This window comes from Lethenteron reissneri, chromosome 9, assembly GCF_015708825.2.
Source record: "Lethenteron reissneri isolate LAM-NWPU_2019-01 chromosome 9, ASM1570882v1, whole genome shotgun sequence".
Classification (NCBI taxonomy): Eukaryota; Metazoa; Chordata; class Hyperoartia; order Petromyzontiformes; family Petromyzontidae; genus Lethenteron; species Lethenteron reissneri.
Genome location: NC_083787.1, coordinates 1,603,157 through 1,626,447, shown reverse-complemented (window position 1 = coordinate 1,626,447; position 23,291 = coordinate 1,603,157). Strand labels below are relative to the sequence as shown.

Here is a 23,291-nt window from a genome sequence, read left to right as displayed (position 1 = left end):
TATTTTAACGGCCACAGTGGTGTCGTTGAATGTGTTGAGACTTTATTCCTTTTTAAGCGTATGTCAAGGGTGACATAGCCCTTATTAGCGTAATTTGAGCAATGATTCTCTATCCCAGTTTTTGTATGTGTGAATGTTTAATATATCTTCAATGAAAAGAGAACATTTATTGCAGCTGCAGAGGCCTGGGTAACTCTGGGGTCATGCCACCAAATGCTGTGCACGCTTGGATTAACCAAAGGGACATTAATTTACAAAGTTTAATGGACAACTTGCTGCTGCTTAAAATCATATTAAATATTCGTATTCATCAAATATAATAGCGGAACATGATCATTCCATGTAATTACATTTGCCAGAGAAATATTATCAATGGTATTCTTCAACAGGCCAACGTATGAAATGTTATATTTAAATTCCCCAAAAGTGTGAAAATATGATTAAATGAATGAACCTCAGTTCAGCTATCATAACACCAACAAGAGCTGTGATCAATCCACTGCTGGGTGAAGGCCTCCCCACATCACGGTCTTGCATTGCCATAATCAATGAACTGTTCAAATCGCTCCGTATCCGTGGTGCCCATCTTCGTGGCCTCTTTCACTCTTCTGGCTGCCATTCTCCCATCAGTTCCGTGCGTTGGCCATCAAACTCTTACAGCGGTGGTGTCCTGTCCAAGCGCACTTACTGTTCGCGACGGTCAATACGATGTCACTGATTTGCATTTGTTCTCTGATCCAAGTGTTCCTATTTCTGGCTCTTATTTGTAATTCCCCCCCCCCCCCCCCCCGCTAGCTTCTTCTCTGTATACGTTTCAGTTTTCCTTCCACGTTGTTTTTGTCACGCAGTCTCCATGTTTATGTCGCACGTGTCATAGCAGGAAATGTGCTTCATTTGAAAACTCTCATATTTAGGCACATCGGCACGTTGCCTTTTCATGGGCAGGTCACATTTTCCAAACCCACTCCAATCTTCTGCCTGCTCATTCATTTTGTTCATCAGTTTCATCCTGGTCCCAGTACTTGCCCCAGGTACGCATATACTCTGTGTGGTGTTTTTCAGTTGCGTCCCTCCCAACAGATGGCTCTCTTTGTTGGAGCGAACTTGTTGTTAGGGACGTTTGTTTCGGTGACATTTATCTTTGGCCTCAAGTCACGCTCTTCTTTGTAAAGTTCTTCATTTCCTGGATTTCATTTCGATTGGTCATCGTACTGACTGCGTCATCGGCAAATCTGACGCGGGTGATAACTTACTCCGTTTATGGAAGCTTACGCAGTTATTTATCTCGTGCGATTTTAGGACGATATATTCTAATGTCGTTGTGAATAAACCGCATGGCCAACCAATCGTGCGTTCAAGCTGGATTTGGAAAGAAGGGTTTTAACCGTTGACCACTTACATACTATCCATCAGAACAAGTGAATCTCAAATTCCATTATACAGTACCTAGCTTTTGTAGACTTAGAACAATATATTTGATTTATTTGAATGCAATCCGGTTGATCACAAACCCTGACCTTCGTAAAATAATATGTACAAATGATCAAAATCCACACATGTACACAGACATATCACACACATGCACACCTCTGTTTCATTGTCATATGTTCACTGTTTGTTGTTGGATATGAAATATGGATTATGCATCTAAAGCCCTTACCCAACCCTGGATTTATGCTCAAATCACTCTTCAAGAAGTTCACTGTTTGAATTCATTATTATTAATACGCCCTTACTCTACCACATGGCAAATCTTACAACAACAAACAATATTTGTCGAATTATAAATGCAAGCTGACCCACTGGTGAACATGGGGACTGTTTTTAGTTTAATACATCACCGAGTAAGAATGTTGAACGATTCATATTTTTGGTTGGACTGCCTTTAGAATTCTGAACTCGATTGTGAAACGTCACATACCGACGTGCCTAACAAAACGGAATATTCAATGTGTGTGTACTCCCACCTGCTATGACACATGGTTCAAAAGCACGAATATTAACAAAAATAAAGGAACAAAAACTGAAATGTGGGCAACAAAGTATGAAGAGACGCGTGCTTGAATGACAGTGAAAGACATAAAGAGGAACACGTGGATTCGAGAGCACACGCAGAGTTCATGACATCATTCGCATTGTTCATACATTTAAGTGGGATCGACCAGCACATCCAACAAAGACGGTCACTGCATCGCGCTGCGCTTTCAGATAAACTTCTGCGGCCGTCTGGAACGCTCTTCCTTCCGGCATTAGGAAGCCACTGGAGCTCTGCACTTCTAAATCTAGATTGAAAACTAATTTATTCGCGTTAAGTTTTGTTATCCATCCCCCAGACATCCGATTAGCACGATCGGTTGCGTATGGTGCGAAAGAAGTTCAACGTAAACACGTACAGTTCAACATACATACATACAAGCGACGCTGGCCGATAGTAAGACGTGCTGGTAGAATGGCAGTTCAAGGAAGAGAACGCATCTGGGGAGAATGAGCAGTGACATCAGTTCGTGTGCAGGTGCTGGGTGGATTGCTGCATCGTGCAGTGAAGAGAGATGATAAAAGCTTGGGGAGGCCTTCATCCAGCAGTGAATTGACAATAGCTGATGATGTTGGTGGTCATATGTAACCACCCTGATGTTCTCATAATTGCTGTGTGCACTCCATTACACCATGACTCCCCTCCGTGGCTAAACCAGGGAAGGTCCAATAAGCCCAGGGCAAGATTTGGCCAAATAATCACTCTTTCATGCAGTGTTGGCACTGTCAGAGAATAGACACAGATATGTTAATACACGTTTTCTTTTTACATTTTATCCTTTGGCAACTGCTACACGTCACCTTAAAGAGTGAAAACCGAGAAGTCCACATAATGATGTCGCTGAGGTTTGTGTCAACTTTCTTTCGTAGCATGTGCCATGAACCGGTGCGGAATGAGTCATCTCGCAACTGGCTTCATATGAACAATTAATGCGGCTCTTGCGTTTTCTTTTGAAAATCAATACCCCCACCACCCCCACCACCCCCACCCCCACCACCCCCACCACCCCCACCACCCCAGGTTATGAGAATGAGATACCGACGTTTTTGTCCGACAGACGTGACGTGTACCACGCATTTGTAATCAGAGAGCACGTTAACTCCTTTTAAAATATTCTTTGGTTCTTTCGGTAAAGTCACGTAGGTATAAAATAAAATAAATGACGAGCACAATTGCGGCTAGATTGTTCCCAAACATCTCACGCGCGAACAAAACAAAAATCCACGTGAAGTCGTCGGAAGAGTAAACGTGTATAATTGGTGCGCACAAAGCGCTTAATTTGAGTTTAAAAAAATAAATTCGCAAATGAACTTTATTTTGGGGTGATCAGCAGTTTGTTCCCAGATGTGAGTTTAACGCCATTGGAAACGTGTAATAAAAGCTTCCTGTTGTTTGAGAATTAAAACTTTGATTTGCTCCAATGAATATAATGGTATCTTGCTGCAGCAACATTGCCCTGCCCTGCTGGGAGGCAAGCAGTAGAAACAAAAGTGCTTTATTTTTATGACTATGAGTGTATTCATGTGTTTTATGTAGAGGTTGGATGTTTGTCTGAGACCCCATGTTGTTTTCGTGGGTTTTAAAAATACCATTATTTAAATTGTGCAAAGGAGTCATTTTGTATTTACCATTGCTTGCTTTATAACCCAGTTCAAACGTAAGACCTGCCTCAAACCTATTTACATTAATCGCTGGAAGAACAAATGGCCTGTTGTGTGTGGTTGTTTTTATATATATGTCTTTTGTTTGTTTGGTTTATTTCCAGTGCCATCCCCACTCATCTTTATGCTGATCCGCTGTTGTGTGGACGTGTAAATGAAGAGTGAGAGGAAGACAACAGATTGCAAGATGAGCCAAATGAACGTAGTTACACAGAGAAGACCGATAGGAGCCTGCGTACGCCGAAGATGAAACTCTAATATTTAAACAACAACAAAAAACAGAGGCTTCTAAAATGTAACAGCACACCAGGGCACGCAAAACACACACACACCACTAATTGTACGGACATAAGGTGCATCCTTATTACCAATTACTTTGATACTGTGCAAACACAGCTACATTTGTTTCTTTGTCATTTTTGGAACAATACCTACGTGACACAGGTGATGGGTTCAAGTGAGTTTTTTTTTAAGCGCCTGATTGCACGAATCACAATACACGCGCGCACACAACAACACGCTGAGCGAGAGAGAGGCATGGCCCTCATGAAGCGCATTCGCAGCACGCGGGGGGGGGGGGGAATAAAAATAATCGGAGAGAGAGGGACGGGGGCAAATCTTCGCACAAAACTCTGGCGAATTAACGAGACTCGTTCCATTAATGGGGGGGGGGGGGCGAGTGGTCAGCCATTCTTCCACGGGGTTCCCTTTCTTAAGGAGCGCTCTCTTCACGCTGGAGCGAGCCCTTCTCTCTCTCTCCACTGCCTCCACGGGCACTGAACACGCCTTAAAGGACTGGCACTGTACAACTCGTCCCGGTGGTCAATAAACCTCGGCCACGTTGAGCGCTTCGCCAGCCTCCCCAATCGAGCCGCCGCTGCGTTTCGCTGCAGCATTCTCGTCCTGCGGGGCAGCGCGCCGTGTTGACGGGGGTCGAGGCCGTGTGCGCTACACGCGTGCGTTTGCATGTTGTACGCATGGCGTTTGCATGTTTTACGCATGGCGTTTGTATGTTGTACGTACGTGCAGGAGGTTCGTGCAGGAGGTTCGCGCAGGAGGCTACTGGGCAGAGTTGAGGAAGGCGGTCGCCCCCAAAGTAACAGCGGAGGTGGGGAGGGGGGCACAAGTGGTGGTGCATATGCCAGTAGTCATCTCATTGAGTCAACCCCATAACACCTGGGTCTATCCCGTGACCTCCTGTCAGCAGCAGCGAGCCTTCGACACTTCACATGATAGACTCAAGGTGCACCTAGCATGGCACAAGAGTCGTAGTGATGTCACCGCCGCTTAGTAGATATTTAAAATAAATCCATGTGCGTTACAACACGCGACATAAAACACACACACACACACACGTAAACGGGCACGCGGACATGGGAACTCCGTGCGCATTGCAAGAAGTATGTATACTGGATGTGGTGGCCACGTGCAGAGATATGTAACGACGGTCATATGCCGGGGTCTTAGGGCAGAGCCTGCCAGCGAGGGCCGTGTATGTATGTACACATGTATGTACACATGTATGTACACATGTATGTACACATGTATGCAACACGTGCATACATCGTGTGAAGGGGTTAATTTGTCACTGATTTTTCTTTCCGAATCGCCGGTCGACGAGAGCCGGTGGCAGGCGACTTCGTGACGTTGTCGCAGCCCGAGCGAGAGGTTCACTGGACGGGGTGCGTCGGATGCCGAAATAATTACCGAGGAGCCCACCCGGACAGACCCAAACTGCAATTAAGCCGCCCGTGTGTGTGTATTTGCATAGCGAGAACGTACCCGGGTCATAATTTATACCTGAAACTATTGGGTAGAGCAAGGAGGACAATGGACACGACGCGACGCGAAAGGGACGGTGGCATGCAGTGGTCACGAATCGTGAACGAAGTAGCGGCCAAGCAATGGAAAGCGTCCGAGAGGACCTCCAGCAAAGAGATGGAGCGATGAGATTCGCGTGCAGGTGCTAGTTGGAACTATTTCAACGAAGGTGTATTCTAGAAGAAGGGGACTTTGGGATATCTCCATCCAGCAGTGGATTGATTATGGCGTATGATGATGATGATGATTACTTGTTTTTCATGAGCACGCGGAGCCGAACCGAGCGGCCATCTGTCAGCCCCTTCCCGGCCGCAGAAGGGGCTGGCGGTCACGGAACTGCGGACCCCCGCCGAGTCGGGCACGACCCCCGCAACCACCCCCGTCGCACCCCCTCGCACCCCCCTCCCCCGTACACACCCCTCCCCCCCCACCCTCCAACACCTCCCCTGCTGCTTGCGCCCTCCATGCGCCACCGATTGATCATCCCGCTGAGTCCTCGCCATGCGCAAAGACTCGCGCCGATCCAATTGTCATGCAAATTGAGTGGACATTTGACGTGTTTGTTGTTCGTGGTGGTAGTGGTGGTGGTCATTCTGGTGATGGTTGTGGTGTTGTTTTTGGTGGTGGTGGTAGTGGTGGTGTTGGTGGTGTTGGTGGTGTTGTTGGTGGTGTTCGTGGTGTTGGTGGTGTTGTTGGTGGTGTTCGTGGTGTTGGTGGTGTTGTTGGTGGTGTTCGTGGTGTTGGTGGTGCTGTTGGTGGTGATGTTCGTGTTGGTGGTTGTGTTGGTGGTGTTGGTGGTGGTGTTGGTTGTGTTGGTGGTGTTGCATTGATAAGCTCGATGGTTGTGCTCACAACTCATGACGTGTGGTGGTTGGTGGTGGTGGTGGTGGTAGTCCTGGTGGTGGTCATTTTGCGCCCTTCCATTCGGAGTTTCGTGATATTCCAGTGGCTGAGTGGATAACAACATCAAACAACAACATCAAACAACAACATCACACAACAAAAACAACATCACACAACAACAACAAAGAAAGGACTCCTGTTAACAGTGATTCGAATACACAATCACCACTAGAGAAACAATACAGTACTCAGAACATTAACACAACCTTATAACTTAAAAGTATATAACGTTTCGGGATATGACCCTTATCTTTCGGCTCTGAATACCAGGCATTGATCTGAGTGAGGGCTACAAGTCAGTCTACTGCATACGTTTCGTTTTCGGCAACATTAAGTGACGCTTACCGTGTTCAGTGTGCTGTTGACTAACGCGATGTCTGAAATGAATTCACCCCTCTGTTAACATCTGATGACAGTTACATTCGGAAACACAAAAAACAATAAAGCGTCAACCTCCGTCTCAGTCGAAGGGATAGCCATGGGACTTGTGGAGCTCAGTTGCTGCCAATGATGATGATAATGATACCGAATGCGCATCTTGATAAGTTGCGCCAACAACAACAACAAAGTTGAGAAGCTCGCGACTGTTGATGAAGAGAAGCGAACACAAACGCGATTCATTCGCGAGTCTGAAGGCACAAGTATTGCAGCATTGGCTATAAGCAGAAGGATGAATCGGTGGTACTGTCTTTCACCTTACATTGATTGTTACTGCATAAATCAGTGGAGTTCTTAATTGGCTGTCCGAGTTATAATTGACGAAGCGCTATTCATTGCCCCCAGCTCGCGAGAAGACAAAACGCACATGGAGCATGGCATTATGTTTTAGCCCGGAAAGCGTGATTTTTTTTGTAGTTTTTAAGTTGTTGCTTTCAAAAGAAGACACGAATGGCGAACGTTTTTGTAAGAAAGGAATAATATTCGTAAGAAGAAACTTCGAATTGTGGGAAACGCTTAATCCACGACGACATTCACGTGTGCGATGAACTGTCGGCTTAATGAATGAAAGGGTGTTCATTGGCGACAACGTAATTCGTAATATGGGATTGATATACTTACAAAAGCAAGATATATATAGTGTAATAATAACACACTGCTTGGTGCACTTGATACGTCGGGAAACAATATCCCCCAGCAGCGACAGTGTTGTTGATTTTTTATAGGGAAAAAATATTGCAACAAAAAATTTAATTTTCGATCCTATTATGCAAACATTTTGTATGATGCAAAAACATGTTCATGTATCAGCATGTTCCTTCCGTTATCGAGTCCACTTGAACCCGCGGGGTATAGAATAGATACACATCTAGCAAACCAAGCAATGGCGTGAATTCCACAAACATACTTTTAAAGTTATCCATATTGGACTGTAATTAACAATAATTATACAGCATTTAAATGTCTGATATGCACGCTATGATATTTGTTTCTCCTCCATACGAGTTGATATAAGTGGCTTCGTCCGAATTTGACTGCCTCGCAATTCCAAACAAAAGATTTGCCAAAAATCCACAGAAAAGTCGCCAACGGTATCGTGGCAAAGAGTAATTGCAGTGAATATCACGACTGTCCAAGAACGTGTCTCACAAGGGCGTGTGTGTGTGTGTATATGCCTGTGTGTTTGTGTGTATGTGTCTGTCCGTGTGTCCGTGTCTGTTTTTGTTTGCGTATACGTACGGATGTTAGTACGTCTATGTGTTGGTATGTCTACGTGTGTTCGTATGTGTATTGGTGTCTTTACCTGTGTGTGTTCGTACCTGTGTCTTTGTGGGTGTCTGTGCACGTGTGCATCTATGGATGTATGTATATGCGGTCCTGGGCCTCCCCTAGGTCAACTGAGCCTCAAATGAGTACCTGGTGCGGTGTGTAAACATCGCCACTGGGGTGTCAAAGGCGGTCGGGCGTGGTGCTGGCCACCCACTCCTTCGTGTGCCGTTACGGACCTTCATAGGTGCTCGCTAACAGCGCTTGCCCCAACAGTCCGTTAAGGCCATACGGGGGATCTTTGTCTTTGTGTCTATGCGCGCGCGCGTGCTTGTGTTTGTGTGTATGGGCGGTACAGGCGAAAGGACCACGCCACTGAGTTTGAATTCACGTCAGAATTGCAACATTCCGTGCTGTGACAAATACCCGCACGCTTTGTAAACGGAATATGCACAGATGGGCGCCCACTTGAAAGACCTCAACTTTTATGGTGTGTTCCAATCCTGTAGTTAAGCGCGCCGAGCTTAGCTGGAAATCGGAAGAATGAGCGGTGGTAATGTCGTGTTTTGTTGTTGTTGTTGTTGAGACATTGCAAAATAATACGTACGCGCTTGCTACGAATTATTGTCCGTTCTGTATTTGTGCGCACAATTACGGATTGGTGCCGGGGCGCGCGCGCGCGTCCGCGTGTGTTTATTAGTTTTGATCAAGACGCATTTCACGTTGCAAAAGTATTTAAATTTTCAACGGAAAAAAGAAGGGGGGGGGGGTATTACGATGTCGCTTAAGCTGTGTTTGTTTCCATGAATCTGGTAGCACTTCGCCGACCTAAATTGCAGAGGCGAGTAATTCTCCATCGCGTCAGTGGGTCCGTGCGTGAACGGCCAACAACCCCCAACTGTATGGAGAGGGTCCGATGGTCGCGCACAATGACAAAAACAAAACGAGTTCGGACCGAGCTTGCGTTGAAGGAATCTTCGTCAATCGCTCGAGTTTAGCATCGCTGCTGCTTGCTAAGTCTGCCTGTCGTGCACGGCTCCGCGCGCGTAAGGGGGCGAGTGTCCCTTTAGCTGCGCACCTACACGCGGCAAAGTTCCCCAAGTCAACAGCTCGAGAAGACAACTCGGAGACAATCGTTACCCCCGGTCGCACGCAACTTTCCGCCTTGCCCCCCCCCCGTCTATTTTCCCTCCCTTTCTGTTCTGCCCCCGTTATTTAACACGGCGTATCGCGCGGCGTTTGGGACTAATTATTGTCACGCTGGGTACAAGGGGCCCGGCTTAATCCCGACAAAACGGCACTTTGTCGCTCTCTGCGTGATCCCACGCACGGGACACCCCAGGCCACTCTCCAAAGGCTACAGCCGTAGCTGATGTAGCTGCTGCTGCTGCTGCCTAGCGGCGCGCCCAGCACGGACCCGACTTGGGACCTCGATCGTGGGACGCGGTAGCGTTGTGATGTGGCGGGGTTGGAGGGGATGGTGGTGATGGGAGGGGGTGCGGGGGTTGGGTATGGTAAACCCTGCCGACTTATATCGCACCGACACCGTTGTTTCTCCCCGTGCTCGACCTATTCACAGGAGCGCCCACAAATATACACACACACGTATACACTTACGTGCATACACACGCGCGCAATTGTATAAGGGATAGAGGCTAAACAACGCGATGTAAAGAACAGCAATCGGAGCTCGTATACGCGCGAACGCATAAAACGGACACATCACCCACGACTGGAGAATCTACGTTATAAATAGTCGCCCGCACACACATATACACTTATACACATGTATATACTTAAGCGTGTATTTGTATACATATAGGTAGACTGTACTCATATACCGGGATGCCCGATAAGAGTGGGACCCTCCGCTTGCCGTGCGCGGTGCTGGCTGATGGCCATCGAATACGCGACGCCCCGTTCGAGACTGACAACCGAGTCGTGGCTACTGTCGAGTGGTGGCTACTGCTGCTGCTACTGTCGAGTCGTGGCTACTGCCGAGTCGTGGGCTACTGCAGCCCACGACTACGACTACAGAGCCGTGGCTACTGCTGCTGCTCTACTGCCGAGCGCGTGTTGCTGGACGCGTGCTCCTCTCGGTGTCGATTCGAGGCCGGCGACCACGCGAGGCAGAGACTCGAGCGAGCACACAAAAAAAGCTCCCCAACTTCCCTTTCCGCGATTCTGTGGGCTCTGCCTTAAAACTCTCCTCTCCCTCCTTTATCTATCGTCTATCTAACTCTGCGTCTCTCCGACTCTCTCTGTCACTCGCTCATACTCTCTCACTCATACTCCCTCCAAAGCGTTCCTTTTCTCCGCCAGTTCCATCTCTCTCTCCTCTCCCCTTCGCACTCCACTCCCTCTCGCTCGCTCGCTCCCCCCTCTCTTTTCTCGTCTCTCTCTCCCCCCCCACACACACCCACCACCACCTCCTCTTGCTCTCGTCTTCTGCATCCCCTATCTCTGTGTCGGTTATTGCGTCCACACTCGCTCACGCTGGGGTTGCCCCGCCACACACGGCGACAGCGAACCGCGAAGCGCCGCTCTTTTGAATAATCAGGCGGCGTCCCTGGAAGGCAGCCAATCAGCCGTCGCGGCCCTTGGATGATTAATCGCCATGCATTATTGATAATCATAATTGCCCGGGCATGCGCGGTGGCGCCGCGCGTTAATTTCCGTAATTTTGCAACTCGAGAATTTGTATTTTTTTTATTCGCCGCTGATGTATCTGCCATGTCGCGCCGCAAGCAGGCTAAGCCGCAGCAGCTCAAGACGGACCAAGATCCGCCGCTACTTTCGGAAAATGGTGAGTTTGTCCCTATCGGGGTCGCTTCTGTTGTCGACGGGAGCGCCGCTGCGCGCTCGTGGGCTCGCGGGGTGCCGGCTGGAGAAGTCGCTGTTTTCTGGGGCAAGCGACGGGGGTCGTTCGCTCTCGTCGTCTCTTCTCCTCTCTTCTTCTCCTCTCTTCTTCTCCTTCTCCTCTCTCTCTCCGATGTGTACCCGGAGCAATGCGCGCTGCCTGCCCCGAAGTGCCGCGGCACAGAGACCAAGGTCACGAAAACACTCGGGGGGCTCCGGCGCACAAAAAAAAGATTCGGCAACTCGTGAGGCCATTTAAAAAGTCGCTCGCCGAGCTGCGCACTCGGGGCCCGGCCCGGTGCCCCAGCGGGCACGAGCAACGCGGACTTGTGCGGGTGTTTTTGTGTCCGAGTAAGCGAGGAGCGAGCGTGTTAGAGCGGCTGACAGAGAGCGAGCGAGCGAGCGAGTGAAACAAGTTATTTGTTTTCGCTGCGGCGTGCGGTCTCTGCGCTCATTGTCCGGCGCGAAGGGGGCACAGCGGCCGAGGCAGACAAAGTTCCTGCTCGCCCGGCACCGCGACACCCCGGGCCGCTCGACCGGACGAGCAGGACTCGGCAAACTTCTCTCCCATGCTCGTCGTCTCGGCGGTGTCGAGATGGGGGCGGGGAGAGAAGTTGCGGCACGAGTGGCGGAGGCTGCAGCCGGCGTCGTGAAGTCCGCGGCAGGCGCCCGGGGGTCGATCATCCCCGGCGCGGGTCCCGTGTGCCGTGCCGCGTGAAGCGCGATGGTGGTGGTGGTGATGATGATGATGATGGTGTTCGTGCTGTCGTACTTCGCAGCAGCGACTGCTGCTGCACTGTATGTGGCGTGGCGATGAGAGGCAAAAGCGGCACTCGCCGGGTGGCTGAGTCTTCGGGTTAAACATTAGCCTCGAGAAGCGACGGGGAAACTTTAGCGAAGTGCAAACAATCGCGACGTCCGTGCCCGACAGACACACGGGATCCTTAGCAGGAGGGACGGGCTTGTCTCTTGCTTTGAGAGGGGAAGCCCTAACTTTGTGTACACGTTGTTTGGGGGTTCTCGCACATTTAGCCACGCCGATGGTTTGCGCCTTGCTGTTGTTTCTTCTCCCAGCTGTGCGGGGCTTGAGAAGCGTGGCACACACCGATTGTTGTTGTCGTCGTGTATACGGGCAAGAGTTTCCACGTGTTCTCGTGGGCCCGGCCTCGCGTTAATAAAGTCTTATTAAAGATACCAACAATATGTGTGGGAATAAGCAGGATTCGTTTCCCCATTGTTGTTGGTGTTGTTTAAAGAGCCCAGCCGCTAACTTGTACGGATTAAAGATGGAGAGGAGGCGGCGGCATGTCGGGAGGGATTTGTTGGGTTGGTGGTGGCGGTGTTGTCACGGTTTTTGTTGTTTTTGAGAATTTAACGAACGAAACGACTCGGATCTTTGAATGACATCGCCGCGCAAAATGATGCGAGCGAAGACGCGAAACGAATCGTTAGATTTAGAAAACTGCGACGCTTTTAGCTGTGAACGGACGTGTTTGGTTTTGCGTGGCGAGGCCGTGAATGCGCGTGGATCGAGGAAGAAACAGCAGGGCCGACTTCGTCCAAATGTTGGCAGCCTCGTCGCGAATGTGTGCGACTGTGTTTGTCTTCGTGCTACATCGCCACCATCCACATCGGCCACTTTAGTAGAGTAGCTTCACAATTCGGCGCGTAGCAGTGAACGCGTGCATGGTGTTTACCACGTGTACCTCGTTTAACGCCGCTCCTGTGCAACTCTGCGTATATTCGTGTGCGAACTTACCTGTGCGGTTCGAGGAGTGGGGGGGGGGGTTCGCCGGGTGAGGTTGGTTTGATGCTCGGAGTGATGCTCGGAGTGATGCTCGGAGTGAATGGCGGATTTGTCACGTCGCACCTACATTACGTCTCGGATGTAACTCTATTGTTTAAATCTCGACTAAAAGCTTTCGTGGCTGCAGTAATTCATATTCTTTGGGTCTTTCGGTAAAGTCACGTAGGTAGATAGAATTATATTGTTTAATTTAGTCGACTCATTCTTTAGACGCTTAACCAAATAACTGACTCCGGATAAAAGCACAGTTCCTATGACTCACGCCTATAATAACATTTTGCAACAGGTTCATTTCGGAGCGCGTTAACTTCCCCTTTGGCCGATCAACTTAATAAGACGTATTCGTTGCCAGAATACACCTGTGGAATGCCAACGTTTCGCATACATGTCTCTCTTTCGCTTTATAAATGCGTTATTACGATGGCAAAGACCTGCTGAGATCTGCCGGCCGTTGAATCTGGCCAAACACTTTGCGAGTTTTGTAAATATTTCGCCGTTGATTCTGCTCCACTATCACTGTCGCTTTAACGCCACAACTACCGCCACCGTTTCGATGAAGTAAGTCATCCCTGTGTGTGTACACATACAAAACCGTAAATATTATTACTTTCTAGGCAGCGTTTTTTCTCAATATGATAAGGAGATTATTTCATATTTTTTAATAATGATTATGCTTTGCTTTCGCTCTGGAGAGACAACAACAGCATTGTGTTGAGTGCATGATGCGTTCAACTTATGTGTGCGTCTTATTCTGTGAGAAGTCAGCTGTAAGTTATTTTTTTCCACAATGAAACGGTTAATGACTAGTGGCTGGCAATTTTGTGTAAATACGTGAATGGGTACTTGCACATATAATGTTTATAACTTCTTCGGGACAATGGACGGGTCTATCTTATGAGTATGTCAGGGCCTCTGAAGGCGACTCGGCACAGAAACCACAACTTATAGCCCAAAGCTATTGTTTTGCTTACGACTCGAGTCATTAGCGCCGTTAAGGACGGTCTATTCATTCTTCTTCTGCTGGCGTTCCAGGGTGTAAGAATGCATCAATTGAAACATCCTACGCCCTTGTTTTGTTTAAAGTCTCTCACTGCGGCTGCTGCTGCTGCGTGTGGTTATTGTCACCGCCACCGCTGCTATCTCGGCGATATCGCGAAATAAGACGTGGAAACGAACTCCGTCAAACCGTAGAGACTCTGAGAGCAGAAGAAAAGTATGGGGAGGTCTTCTCGTTGTCCCCGTTTCGCGCGCATCTTACATCGCGAGCAAGATCTCGGCAATGACATATGTGAGCATGCACACACACATGGCACCCATCTCAACCCTCCCGCCCCTCGCCCTTTCGGCCGTTTCATTTTTAGTGTAATGAGTAACTTAAGTCTCGGTGATTGTTCGGCGAGGAGTGACGGCACAATACTTAATCCCCATCACGCTTTCCCGTTTTGCGTATCTTCCACGGGGAAAGCTCTTTCAGTTGTACCTCTGATCATGTACACACAGAACCAAAATATTTATTGACACCGGAGAAAGCCGATGGGCTACAAAGCTCTTGTACGCATACTTTACACACGCAACAACCACCACCCCCTTCCAACCCCCCCCCCCCACCGCCTACCATCGCCTCCTCTCGCCACGCACTCTTGCCGCCGTTTCATTTAGCTTAATAGAGTAGTAAGTTGCGGCGATCGTGGCCACAGCAAGTGTTGATGGCACACAGCATCCCGCCGTCTCGACCGTCTCGTGGCCCCCACGGCCGCTGGTACGGCAGCGTGGCGGTGGCGTCTCGGCAGTCGTCGGACTCGCGAGGATGGAGCGGCCCGGGTCGGTACTCCAACCGGCATGACCGAGGTAGAACGTGGTCCGTGACTCGTCTTGGACCAAGGCTTGCTACCTCGTGCGAGCCCCCCCCCCCCCCCGTCTGTACACATGGTTTCGCTGCTTGGTAGAGACGATCGTGAATCACGTTTTGGAACTCGTCGCTCGCTAATGTTCTATGTTTGTGTTTATATACGAGCATGCATGTGTGTGTGTGTGATACATTGCAACGATTGAACGTTGGTGCGACGTGTCCACGCGTTGCATGCTATGGTTCGTCAAGTGCAGACTTGTAGGTTAAGGCGTCCGGGTAATTGTCGTTGACTGTAAATTTGTTTATTTCATTGTTGTTGAACGGTGCTGTCTGCTAAACAATAAAAACAACAAAAATGGGCATTACAGCGGCATTTGAATCTCCCGAGGTAAGCGGACGCCGAACGGAAAGCTGTTTGAGATAATTAGTGGAATTCGCTTAGCATTGTACGTCTTATCAAACAACCGTTATCTATATAAATACTATTCTAGGTAACATTGAACGATGTCTCACGTAATGTGCGGGTATTTAAACGTAAGGTCCGTTCGATTGAACCCGTTTGATTATTTTACAAATAATTTTAAATCTTCTGCGGACACCCACTCGAAATGGAAATTAATTTAAATTCAACCGTCAACTTATTTGTGGTGATGTAATTGTAATGATATGTTCTTTGATGGTATAATATTAAAATTACACGTTTGTTTGTAATATAGATATAACGTAATATAACATTGCCAAACTTGTCACAGTTGTATGTCAAAAAACACAATCGCCGCACGCAATCAATGCACGTGCGTTCCACACGCTACCGCGGATTGATGATGCATCATATACGTATCATATATTATTTGATGATCAATTAACATCTTGCAAGTTTGTGTGGTGTTTAATCTCACTCGAAAATCGCATCCTTTACTCGTGTGTGTGTGTGACCTGTACATCACAATATAGGAAGTTGCTTCATGTATCACCTAAATACATTCACGCGTCCCGACTTTTTAAAATTATGCGTTGATTTTTTTTGTGCTGATTGGAGACGCAATTTTGTTTCTATCTCGTTGGCGTTTTTGAGCACTTTTAAGATAGCACGGAACAATATTACAGCCGCAACATATCACGTGGACTAAGACGCGGCACAAGAGGCGGTGGATTTATAATATTCACGTGTACTTGATGATAATTGTTCTACGCGAATGTGCGTGGTGTTTGCCCCGTGTATATCGCCTGTTTGTACAAACACGTTTGTGTGTGTAACGTGTGATTTTGTTACGTTACAGATAGTGAAATGCGTGTATTTCTGTACGCGCGTCGTGTGTAAACGTACACGTTTGTAAATACGTTTAATCCCTTTAGCCTATGATGATACACTTTACAAGATAAGACAGCAATTATAAAAGGGCTCCATAATTACAATAATTACAAGGGGTCATTGTTTTGTTATTGGTATAATACAGCATATATTCCTTTGCAGTTGGGTGATAGCGTTATCATAACAATAACTTTGAGGAGGACAGCAGCTTGGAGGAGGGAGGCCTTCATCCAGCAGTGGATTGACCATGGCTGATGATGACAATCACGGCTATAATTATGAATTACAATAATTACAACCAAATGCTGTTAATGTTATGTCCATAGCAGTGTTGATGTGTTTTGTAAGCATACATCTTTTAATCATTACCCGAGGTAGGTTTCACGTAAAAGCACTTTTTAACATTAATGCAGATATTTTGCACTCATGTAGGTGTATATGTTAATAATCCTCTAGGCAGGTTGCACAGTTAACCACAACTTCACCCCCCCGCCCGCCCTCAATGGGTGCAGTTAAGTCGGGGCGACATTTTGCTTTCATTTGTACATTTTGTGCATCACGTGCATCCCTTTAAAACATCTGAATGCTCCGGGAATGTGGCGAGGGGTTGGTGGTGGGGGGGTTGGTGACCCATTCGGGGGTCTTTGATAGCAGTGCATTGAGAGAGAGGAGTTTGCCTGGCTGGTGCCGCTGGTGGCGGTCCTTTTGTTTACGAAGCTTTTATCACTTTTAGTTGCCCTGGTCCGGCCGGCAATGCATGAACATTCAATACATTTCATTTCATTTGGAGGCACGCACAGCAACCTCCCACTTTGCACGGGTGTATATAATTAAGACTTCACCGCTCACCACTTGGTGCACACTCTTCCGCCGTACGATATATATTCCGCACGAAGTGCCGCACGGTGCACTGGTGGCTTTGGGGTTTTAAAAAAATACCGAAAAATATATACATAAGTAAAGATAACAAAACATCTTCATGGCTTTTTATTCGTCGGCATTGTTTGCATTTGTCTCAGAAATTATTTTCCTGCTGTTGGTAGTCAAGTGTCCTATTTTTGCAAACAGAAAAAAATATTTCTTTTATTGCTTATCCTCGTGGTGGGATTGTGAAATAGTACGTGGAAAGGTGTATATATATTTCTTAATATTTTAGATGTCTATTTAAGTTCAAACACTTTCTGTGGCCGAAGTGGAAATTCTATGGACTTCGATACTGGCTTGCATCGTTTACTTACAAACAATGGGCAACAGTGAAGCTTACAAAATGTGATATATTCACACATCACCCAGTATGAAGCTATCTTTTAACACCATCGCGTCTTGTAAAAAATATAGAGATATGAGATACACATGGGTTTTCAGTAAAGGTCCAACGTTAACATTCGTGGGTATATTCTAGTATGTAATTCTCAAACTTTACGACTATCTCTTGTATACCAACGTGAGTAGCTATACGTATACACTGCCATATTCTTTCCTTGTCAAATGCATCGTGAAATATATATAAAATTAAACAATATTAAAAACACTACATATTTGGGTGTGTTTTTTAAGCGTAGCAATAAAGATATTAAACCTCAATTAATCCAAGGCAATATTATATTTGCTGAGAAAACAGTTGTTTTCGGTCAATCAGTAATTGCACATTTATCGATCGGTATCTCTCTTGGGTGCACATTTTGCTGATTGCTTCGGCATCGTGGCATCATCGTCACGATGTTCCTTGAAGCGTCCGTCCAGAGTTTTCTGATTAAATTGCTCAATTACGGTTCAAGTGCGGACATGTTGGGGTGGGTTGTTGATGATGGGGGAGATGTTTTCCAATTTTTTTTCGCCGGAAAACAAATGTTTTGTAAGAACTGCTGCCAGTCGTGATCGTTTGTTAGAGCTCAAATAAGTAAAACCAATCCTCGGCTGCATACCCAACGTTCGGCTGCACTTGCGAACGAGCTGTCATTGCAGAGAGGACGCGGTGGTACGCTGTAGTCTCACCGCTGTTACGTATAGGGTAAAAAAACGAAGCCTCACTGAGTAATTTTACACCAACGCATTAACTTGCGTCCGACGGGTAGTTAAAAAAAAAACATTAAAGAATGAGAAAACTGGCCGTAACTGTGCCCTCCTCGTAATCATAACAATAATAACGCAAACATTTGGCGCGTAAAATTGGGACCGTAAAAAGAGTTGGCAGTTCACCTTTTTAATGAAGGCCTGAATCAAAGCCTCCACCAGTCTGTGCACTTGGCATGTGAAGAAGCCTGTGGCTGGCAGAAGTTGTCTGCCAAAGTGCTTTAGAGTAGTAAATTTTACAAGTAGAGGATCATTGCCCCCACTGAACATTGTGTGATAAGTTTCTACCCTGCCGGTGATGTGGAAGCGCAAAAGGGGTTATGATGACACCAGCCTCGTTGTGTGGCGCTGTGAGTTTAGTGGGCAATTGCCACCTTCAAAGTGCGACGGAATACAATTTGGGGACAGTTGTGGCTCACATTTCTTCGTGGTCTTCGTCAATTAAAACATGCTGCCTTGGCCCGCAGCAGAAGCCAAATGTGTCAGCCATCTCCACCACTCCCGTTTTTTATATTTCATTATTTAACAATAATAATTAAAAAACCAACACATTCCTACGGTGTTATTTATATCAACATGCGTGCTATATCTGGAATAACCTCATCAAGGGGTCTGCAAACAAAGCTAAAATGTTTACATTCGGAGACACAGGTTGTTTACACTCGTTTAATTGTGATTAAAAACTTTTGTGCAAAAACAAAAATTAATTGACATTATTTTAGTCTTTTCCATAAACCCGTATGCCGGGGGGGGGGAGGTTGTTTTGTCATCTTGATTCATTTTCCTGGTCCTAGGCGTGGCCCCCACGGTTGTACGAGACCCGCGCTTCCGCTGAGCGTGCCGGCGTGTGCCGCCGTGGGATGCTCGCCGGAAAACGTCGTCACTGTCGAGACTTGGGGAGTCGGAAGAGACTCGGTGTTTGACGAATACAAGTGACCGTATGTGTCCTATCAACTCAATTGATAACGATGAAAATCGGCTTTTGCACTTTCCGGCAATAGTATTAATATTATTGATATATCAATGTTGTTATAGCCGGAAAGGTTAAAGGCCTATTCTTTGTTCATAATCTTGATACCGGCAAAAAATGGTCCCATAGATATCAATTTATAACGGTATTTATATGACAAATAATTAAACATACAGCCCTTTGTCAGTCCACTGCTGTATGAAACTCTTCCCCAAGCGGTGTCGGTCATGATGAGGAGGGGTGTTTGACCATACTTCGCCACACTGGTCAGTGCTACTTGGTCAAAGGTGGGGGGGGGGGGTGCCTAGGGATTGTTCAGACAGCACTTGCCCATGATTGTTAGCCACGGCTGGAATTCGAACTTGGGTTACCCATACTCGTATGCCACTGCACCACAACTCCCTCACTAAAAACAAGCCCAACAATTCTACTTGGTTATCTTTAGAGGTTGTGTGCGCTCGTGTGCACGTCCTGAGTGTGCGCACGAGTGACTGCGTGCACGCGCGCATTCGCGTGCGGTTGTATTTGTGCATGCGAGTGTCAAATCGGCGCAGAGCAACGGTGCGAGTGTGGGGCAGCGCACACACGTGTTCGTGGTGTATTTGTGTTTGCGTTTGTTTGTGTATGTGAGGGCGAACACAGAGGGAGAGAGAGAGAGAGACGACCGCATGTGTGTGTGTGCGCGCGTGTGAGCGCGTCTGTGCATCTGTGTCTGCTCGCGTGCGTCGTCTGCGTGTGTCGGAGCGCACACTCGCAGGACCACGTGCGAGTGTGCGCGCGCGCGCGCGTGTGTGTTTGTACTCCGCATGCGAGGAGGGGAAAGTGGTGGTAGGGGGTGGAGGTGGTGGGAGTTGGTCTCAAATCTGCCTGTCACCCCCCCCCCCTCCACTGCCCCCCCCCCTCCCCGGGTGGGCTGGGATAGACGCTGGGTGGTGAGAAGTTACATTAGGAAAAGACCTGCTGTTTTAACCTTTGGCTGCCTCTCCACCTCCTTATCGGCCGGTGTTGGGGTTTTAACATTGCCGATGTTTGGCGGGGGCTTTAGCCCTGCTCGCCATTGACCTGGGCTGTCGATTGTTTTGCCCGTTGCACTCTCACGTGTCTGTCACTCGGCCCGGGCGAGGGGCGTGCGCCTCGGCTACCGCGCCGCCAGCTTAGCGCTGCGCCGCGGGGCTAATCGGGGCCACAAGCGGAGGGGGTCAGCCCCCCCCACCTGCCCCCCTTTCTCGTTTGCGACGATGGATAGTTATCTCCAGCGGGGTTTTCCCCCCCTCTTTCTGAAAGCAACAAAAACTAATGATGGTAACTCGAGAAGAAATGCACTTGAGCAGTGAGTGTCTGTTTACTTCCAAGGGCGCCCAAGTGCACAGAGCAAAATACTTTTGAAGCGAAAAGTGTCTTTTATTATGAAATCCCAACTATGTTTATTTTTGCCTTCCCGAGCACGCTATTTATCTGTGCATTGCACAATTGCGGTCAGCGCCTGTTCAAAAGATAACGGGCGTAACGTGAACGTACGTAATGTGCCTCGGGTTAGCTTTTGTACACCTCGAATCTCAACCAAATTTAAGAGTGGTTACCGATTCAATACGATAAAGCAATGGCAATTGCATTTCTTTATTTGGTCGTTTGAATGGTACTAAATATAGTTGAATGTCCGTGTAAAGTGAATGCGCAAGGAAGAACAGTGTGTATTGAGCAAGGGCTGGTCTTATCTGCGCAATTATGCAGCAGTTGCTATTTTCTGCTCCACACAAAAGCTGCTGGTCGGCGTTTTGAGGGTCCGTCATGTGGGTGCCTTGCTGTCGGCGTTGTAATTATCAGTGCGCTGGGCAAACGTCCCAGTGCTGAACACCACCACGGTCCGAGCTGTCCCATGAAAGCTTCCACAACACGCCAAGCCCCCCCCCAGGACCTCAAACGAGTCGTCGCAAAGTTCCGAGAATACACGTGCCACTGACGGTCTGTCTGCGATGTGTGAAATAATATATTTTACAGCCTTTTGTCTATTCACTGCTGGATGGAGGTCTTCCCCATGATGTGTCAGCCATGTGGTGGTGGGGGTGGGGGAGAAGGGGGGAGTGTCGTTTAGGACATTTCGTCACGTCGGTCAGTGCGGGTTTGGTAGGAACGGGAGGTGTGGGGTGGGAGACGAAATCACAGGACCGTTTGCGTTATCATTTGCCCTCTGATGTTAGCCGTGGCTCGGGACCCAACTCGGGTCACCAGGTTTCATAAAGCATTGTTGCTACCCACTGCGCCCCACCGCATGCACCCCCCCCCCCCCATTCCGTGACATTTGTGCAAGTTGCAAGTCGATGTTTGGCAATCAGGAAGGGGCGAGGATTGGGCGGAATGTTTTACAGGACACTCAAAGACTGACAGGAAGACCACCCACCAAACACGAGGGGCCTGCAAACGTCCACTAACCCGGCCACTCGGGGGGTGTGCGTGTGTGTGTGTGCCCCCTAACCTGCGATTGCTTATCTAGCTGTAGGAGGAGCTTAATGGGGTGCGGAATTCGTTAAATAGCCCTTGTTTCGCGGCGGTGATTTCAGGGATGCGTGCCCACGTGTCAGCCCCATCCTCCTCTTGGCACACACACGAGGCAAGATATGGAGAAGAATGGAAACAAATGGGGGGGGGGGGATTGGTGGTGAGAGAGGGGGGGGGGCTTAGGGGAGATAAATTTCAGCTGTCAACTCAGCAACCGGTGTGATTATGTCATGGGGCTGTTTGAAAGTGGGAGCCGAGCGCGCGTTTATAATAGGGGTTGTATGACAGTCTCGGCTATCGGTGTACAGAGTGACTCGGGAGCTCCTTCCCCTCCTTGTCATCGCTTGTCAGTTCCCACTCGGGGATGTCTGTGTGTGTGCGCGTGTGAGTGTGTGCGTGTCTGTGTGTGCGCGTGCGTGTCTGTGTGTGTGTGCGCGTGCGTGTCTGTGTGTGTGTGCGTGTCTGTGTGTGTGCGTGTCTGTGCGTGCGCGTGTGGGCGGCGGGGGGTAGGAGGCGGGGGTGAGGTAGTTAGCGCGAGAGCTCGGGGGGTCAAACGTTGTTCAGCACCGCGCAACGACGCGCGGGATGGATGGACGTGATATGAGCGCGGTGACGATGAGCGCCGGCGCGGACCGTGATTAATGGGCCCGTACCCCCCCCCCCGCCCACCCACCGCTTGTTTTGTTTTATCTCGTCACTGTTGTTACTGTACGTTCAAGTATGTTCAATGTTATTTTTAAAACGGGGGAGGCTTTGTTTTTTTGCGAAAGCGGCCGCCCATATGTGTCCCCCCCCCCCCAGCGCACACGCGCCGCGCGCCATCGAACTCGAATTGATAGCCCGCGTCGCGCGTTCTCATTTCTCATAATGCACGCGCGCCGTAATGCACCTTGGGGTAATCAAAAACCGTTGTTAAGGACGGCGGTGCATGGCTATGTTGACACGCCTCGCTTTGTTGCCCTAAATCGCCAGCAGATGCTGTCGCAAGCTCGTCGTTAATAAAGCGGCTAACTATTCGTGCGCTCCCACCGCTCGCGCAATTAAGTGAGTTTTGGGGGGACGAGCTGAATTATTAACATCGCTCGGCTTCGGCCCGTCGCTGGCATTTAGCGAAAGCCAGCGAGTGTCTGCGCACGTGCGCAGGTGAGACTGTGCGCGCATTGCGTGCGCGCATTGCGTGCGCACGTGCGTGTGCACGTGTGTGCACGTGCGTGTTTGCGCGCCGCGCTCGTTTTGCGCCGAGGTGTGCTCACTGCACAGCGTAACTGGAGAAGTGCGTTTAGGGGCTAATCTTTTGCAGGAGGTGCGGCTGAGTAATGGGAGTAGGAAGTGGGAGAGGCTACATCCCCTAGCTCGAGGCTTTGGGGGGGGGGGGAGTTGGAGCGGCGCGTCAGGCAATGACATCGCGGTGTGCGGCGGCGGTGGCACGGCAGGTGGCGAGCAGCAGCAAGGTGCTGGCGCTGCGTGTGCCGTGCGCTGCGTGTGCCGTGCGCTGCGTGTGTCGTCTCGCGGGCACATGCCGCTAGCGGATGGGCGGGAGGAAGTGGCTCCTGGCGTGTGTGGTCGCATCTACATGTGCGCCCTCTTTAAAGCAAAACTTTCAATATCCTCGTGGCCCCGTTGTAGAATAATACAGCTGCACGATGTTCTTCCTCTCTTGTGCCCCATCGCCACGAGGCGTTATTATTAAATGCCGAAGTTTCCATCTCGCAGCCGGTGCCTTTTGATAAAAAATATTTATGCGCGGATGCATTCTTTTAGGAGGGGGGGGGGTGGTTGTGCGAGCTTGCGTGGGATAGCG

General features: G+C 48.7%; 1 protein-coding gene and 1 long non-coding RNA gene across 4 annotated transcripts in view; one reads left to right on the top strand and one right to left on the bottom strand.

The window, feature by feature from the left end:
• LOC133340414 (uncharacterized) overlaps window positions 1-9,230 on the bottom strand; it is a 34,458-nt gene extending 25,228 nt beyond the window's left edge. The window contains exons 1-2 of one of the 2 annotated variants that reach the window (XR_009754902.1): window positions 6,766-9,230; window positions 6,370-6,466 (exon numbers count right to left, since the gene is read on the bottom strand). This is a non-coding gene — a long non-coding RNA (uncharacterized LOC133340414). Of the gene's footprint in view, window positions 1-6,369 lie in introns of both variants that reach the window. The other variant, XR_009754901.1, reaches the window with a different exon arrangement.
• A 435-nt stretch (window positions 9,231-9,665) lies between these two features.
• SALL3 (spalt like transcription factor 3) overlaps window positions 9,666-23,291 on the top strand; it is a 29,790-nt gene continuing 16,164 nt past the window's right edge. The window contains exon 1 of one of the 2 annotated variants that reach the window (XM_061548610.1): window positions 9,666-10,930. In XM_061548610.1, the coding sequence (XP_061404594.1) occupies window positions 10,729-10,930 (202 nt within the window). In that variant the 5' untranslated portion in view covers window positions 9,666-10,728. Of the gene's footprint in view, window positions 10,931-13,828; window positions 14,079-23,291 lie in introns of those variants that run through there. The other variant, XM_061548611.1, reaches the window with a different exon arrangement.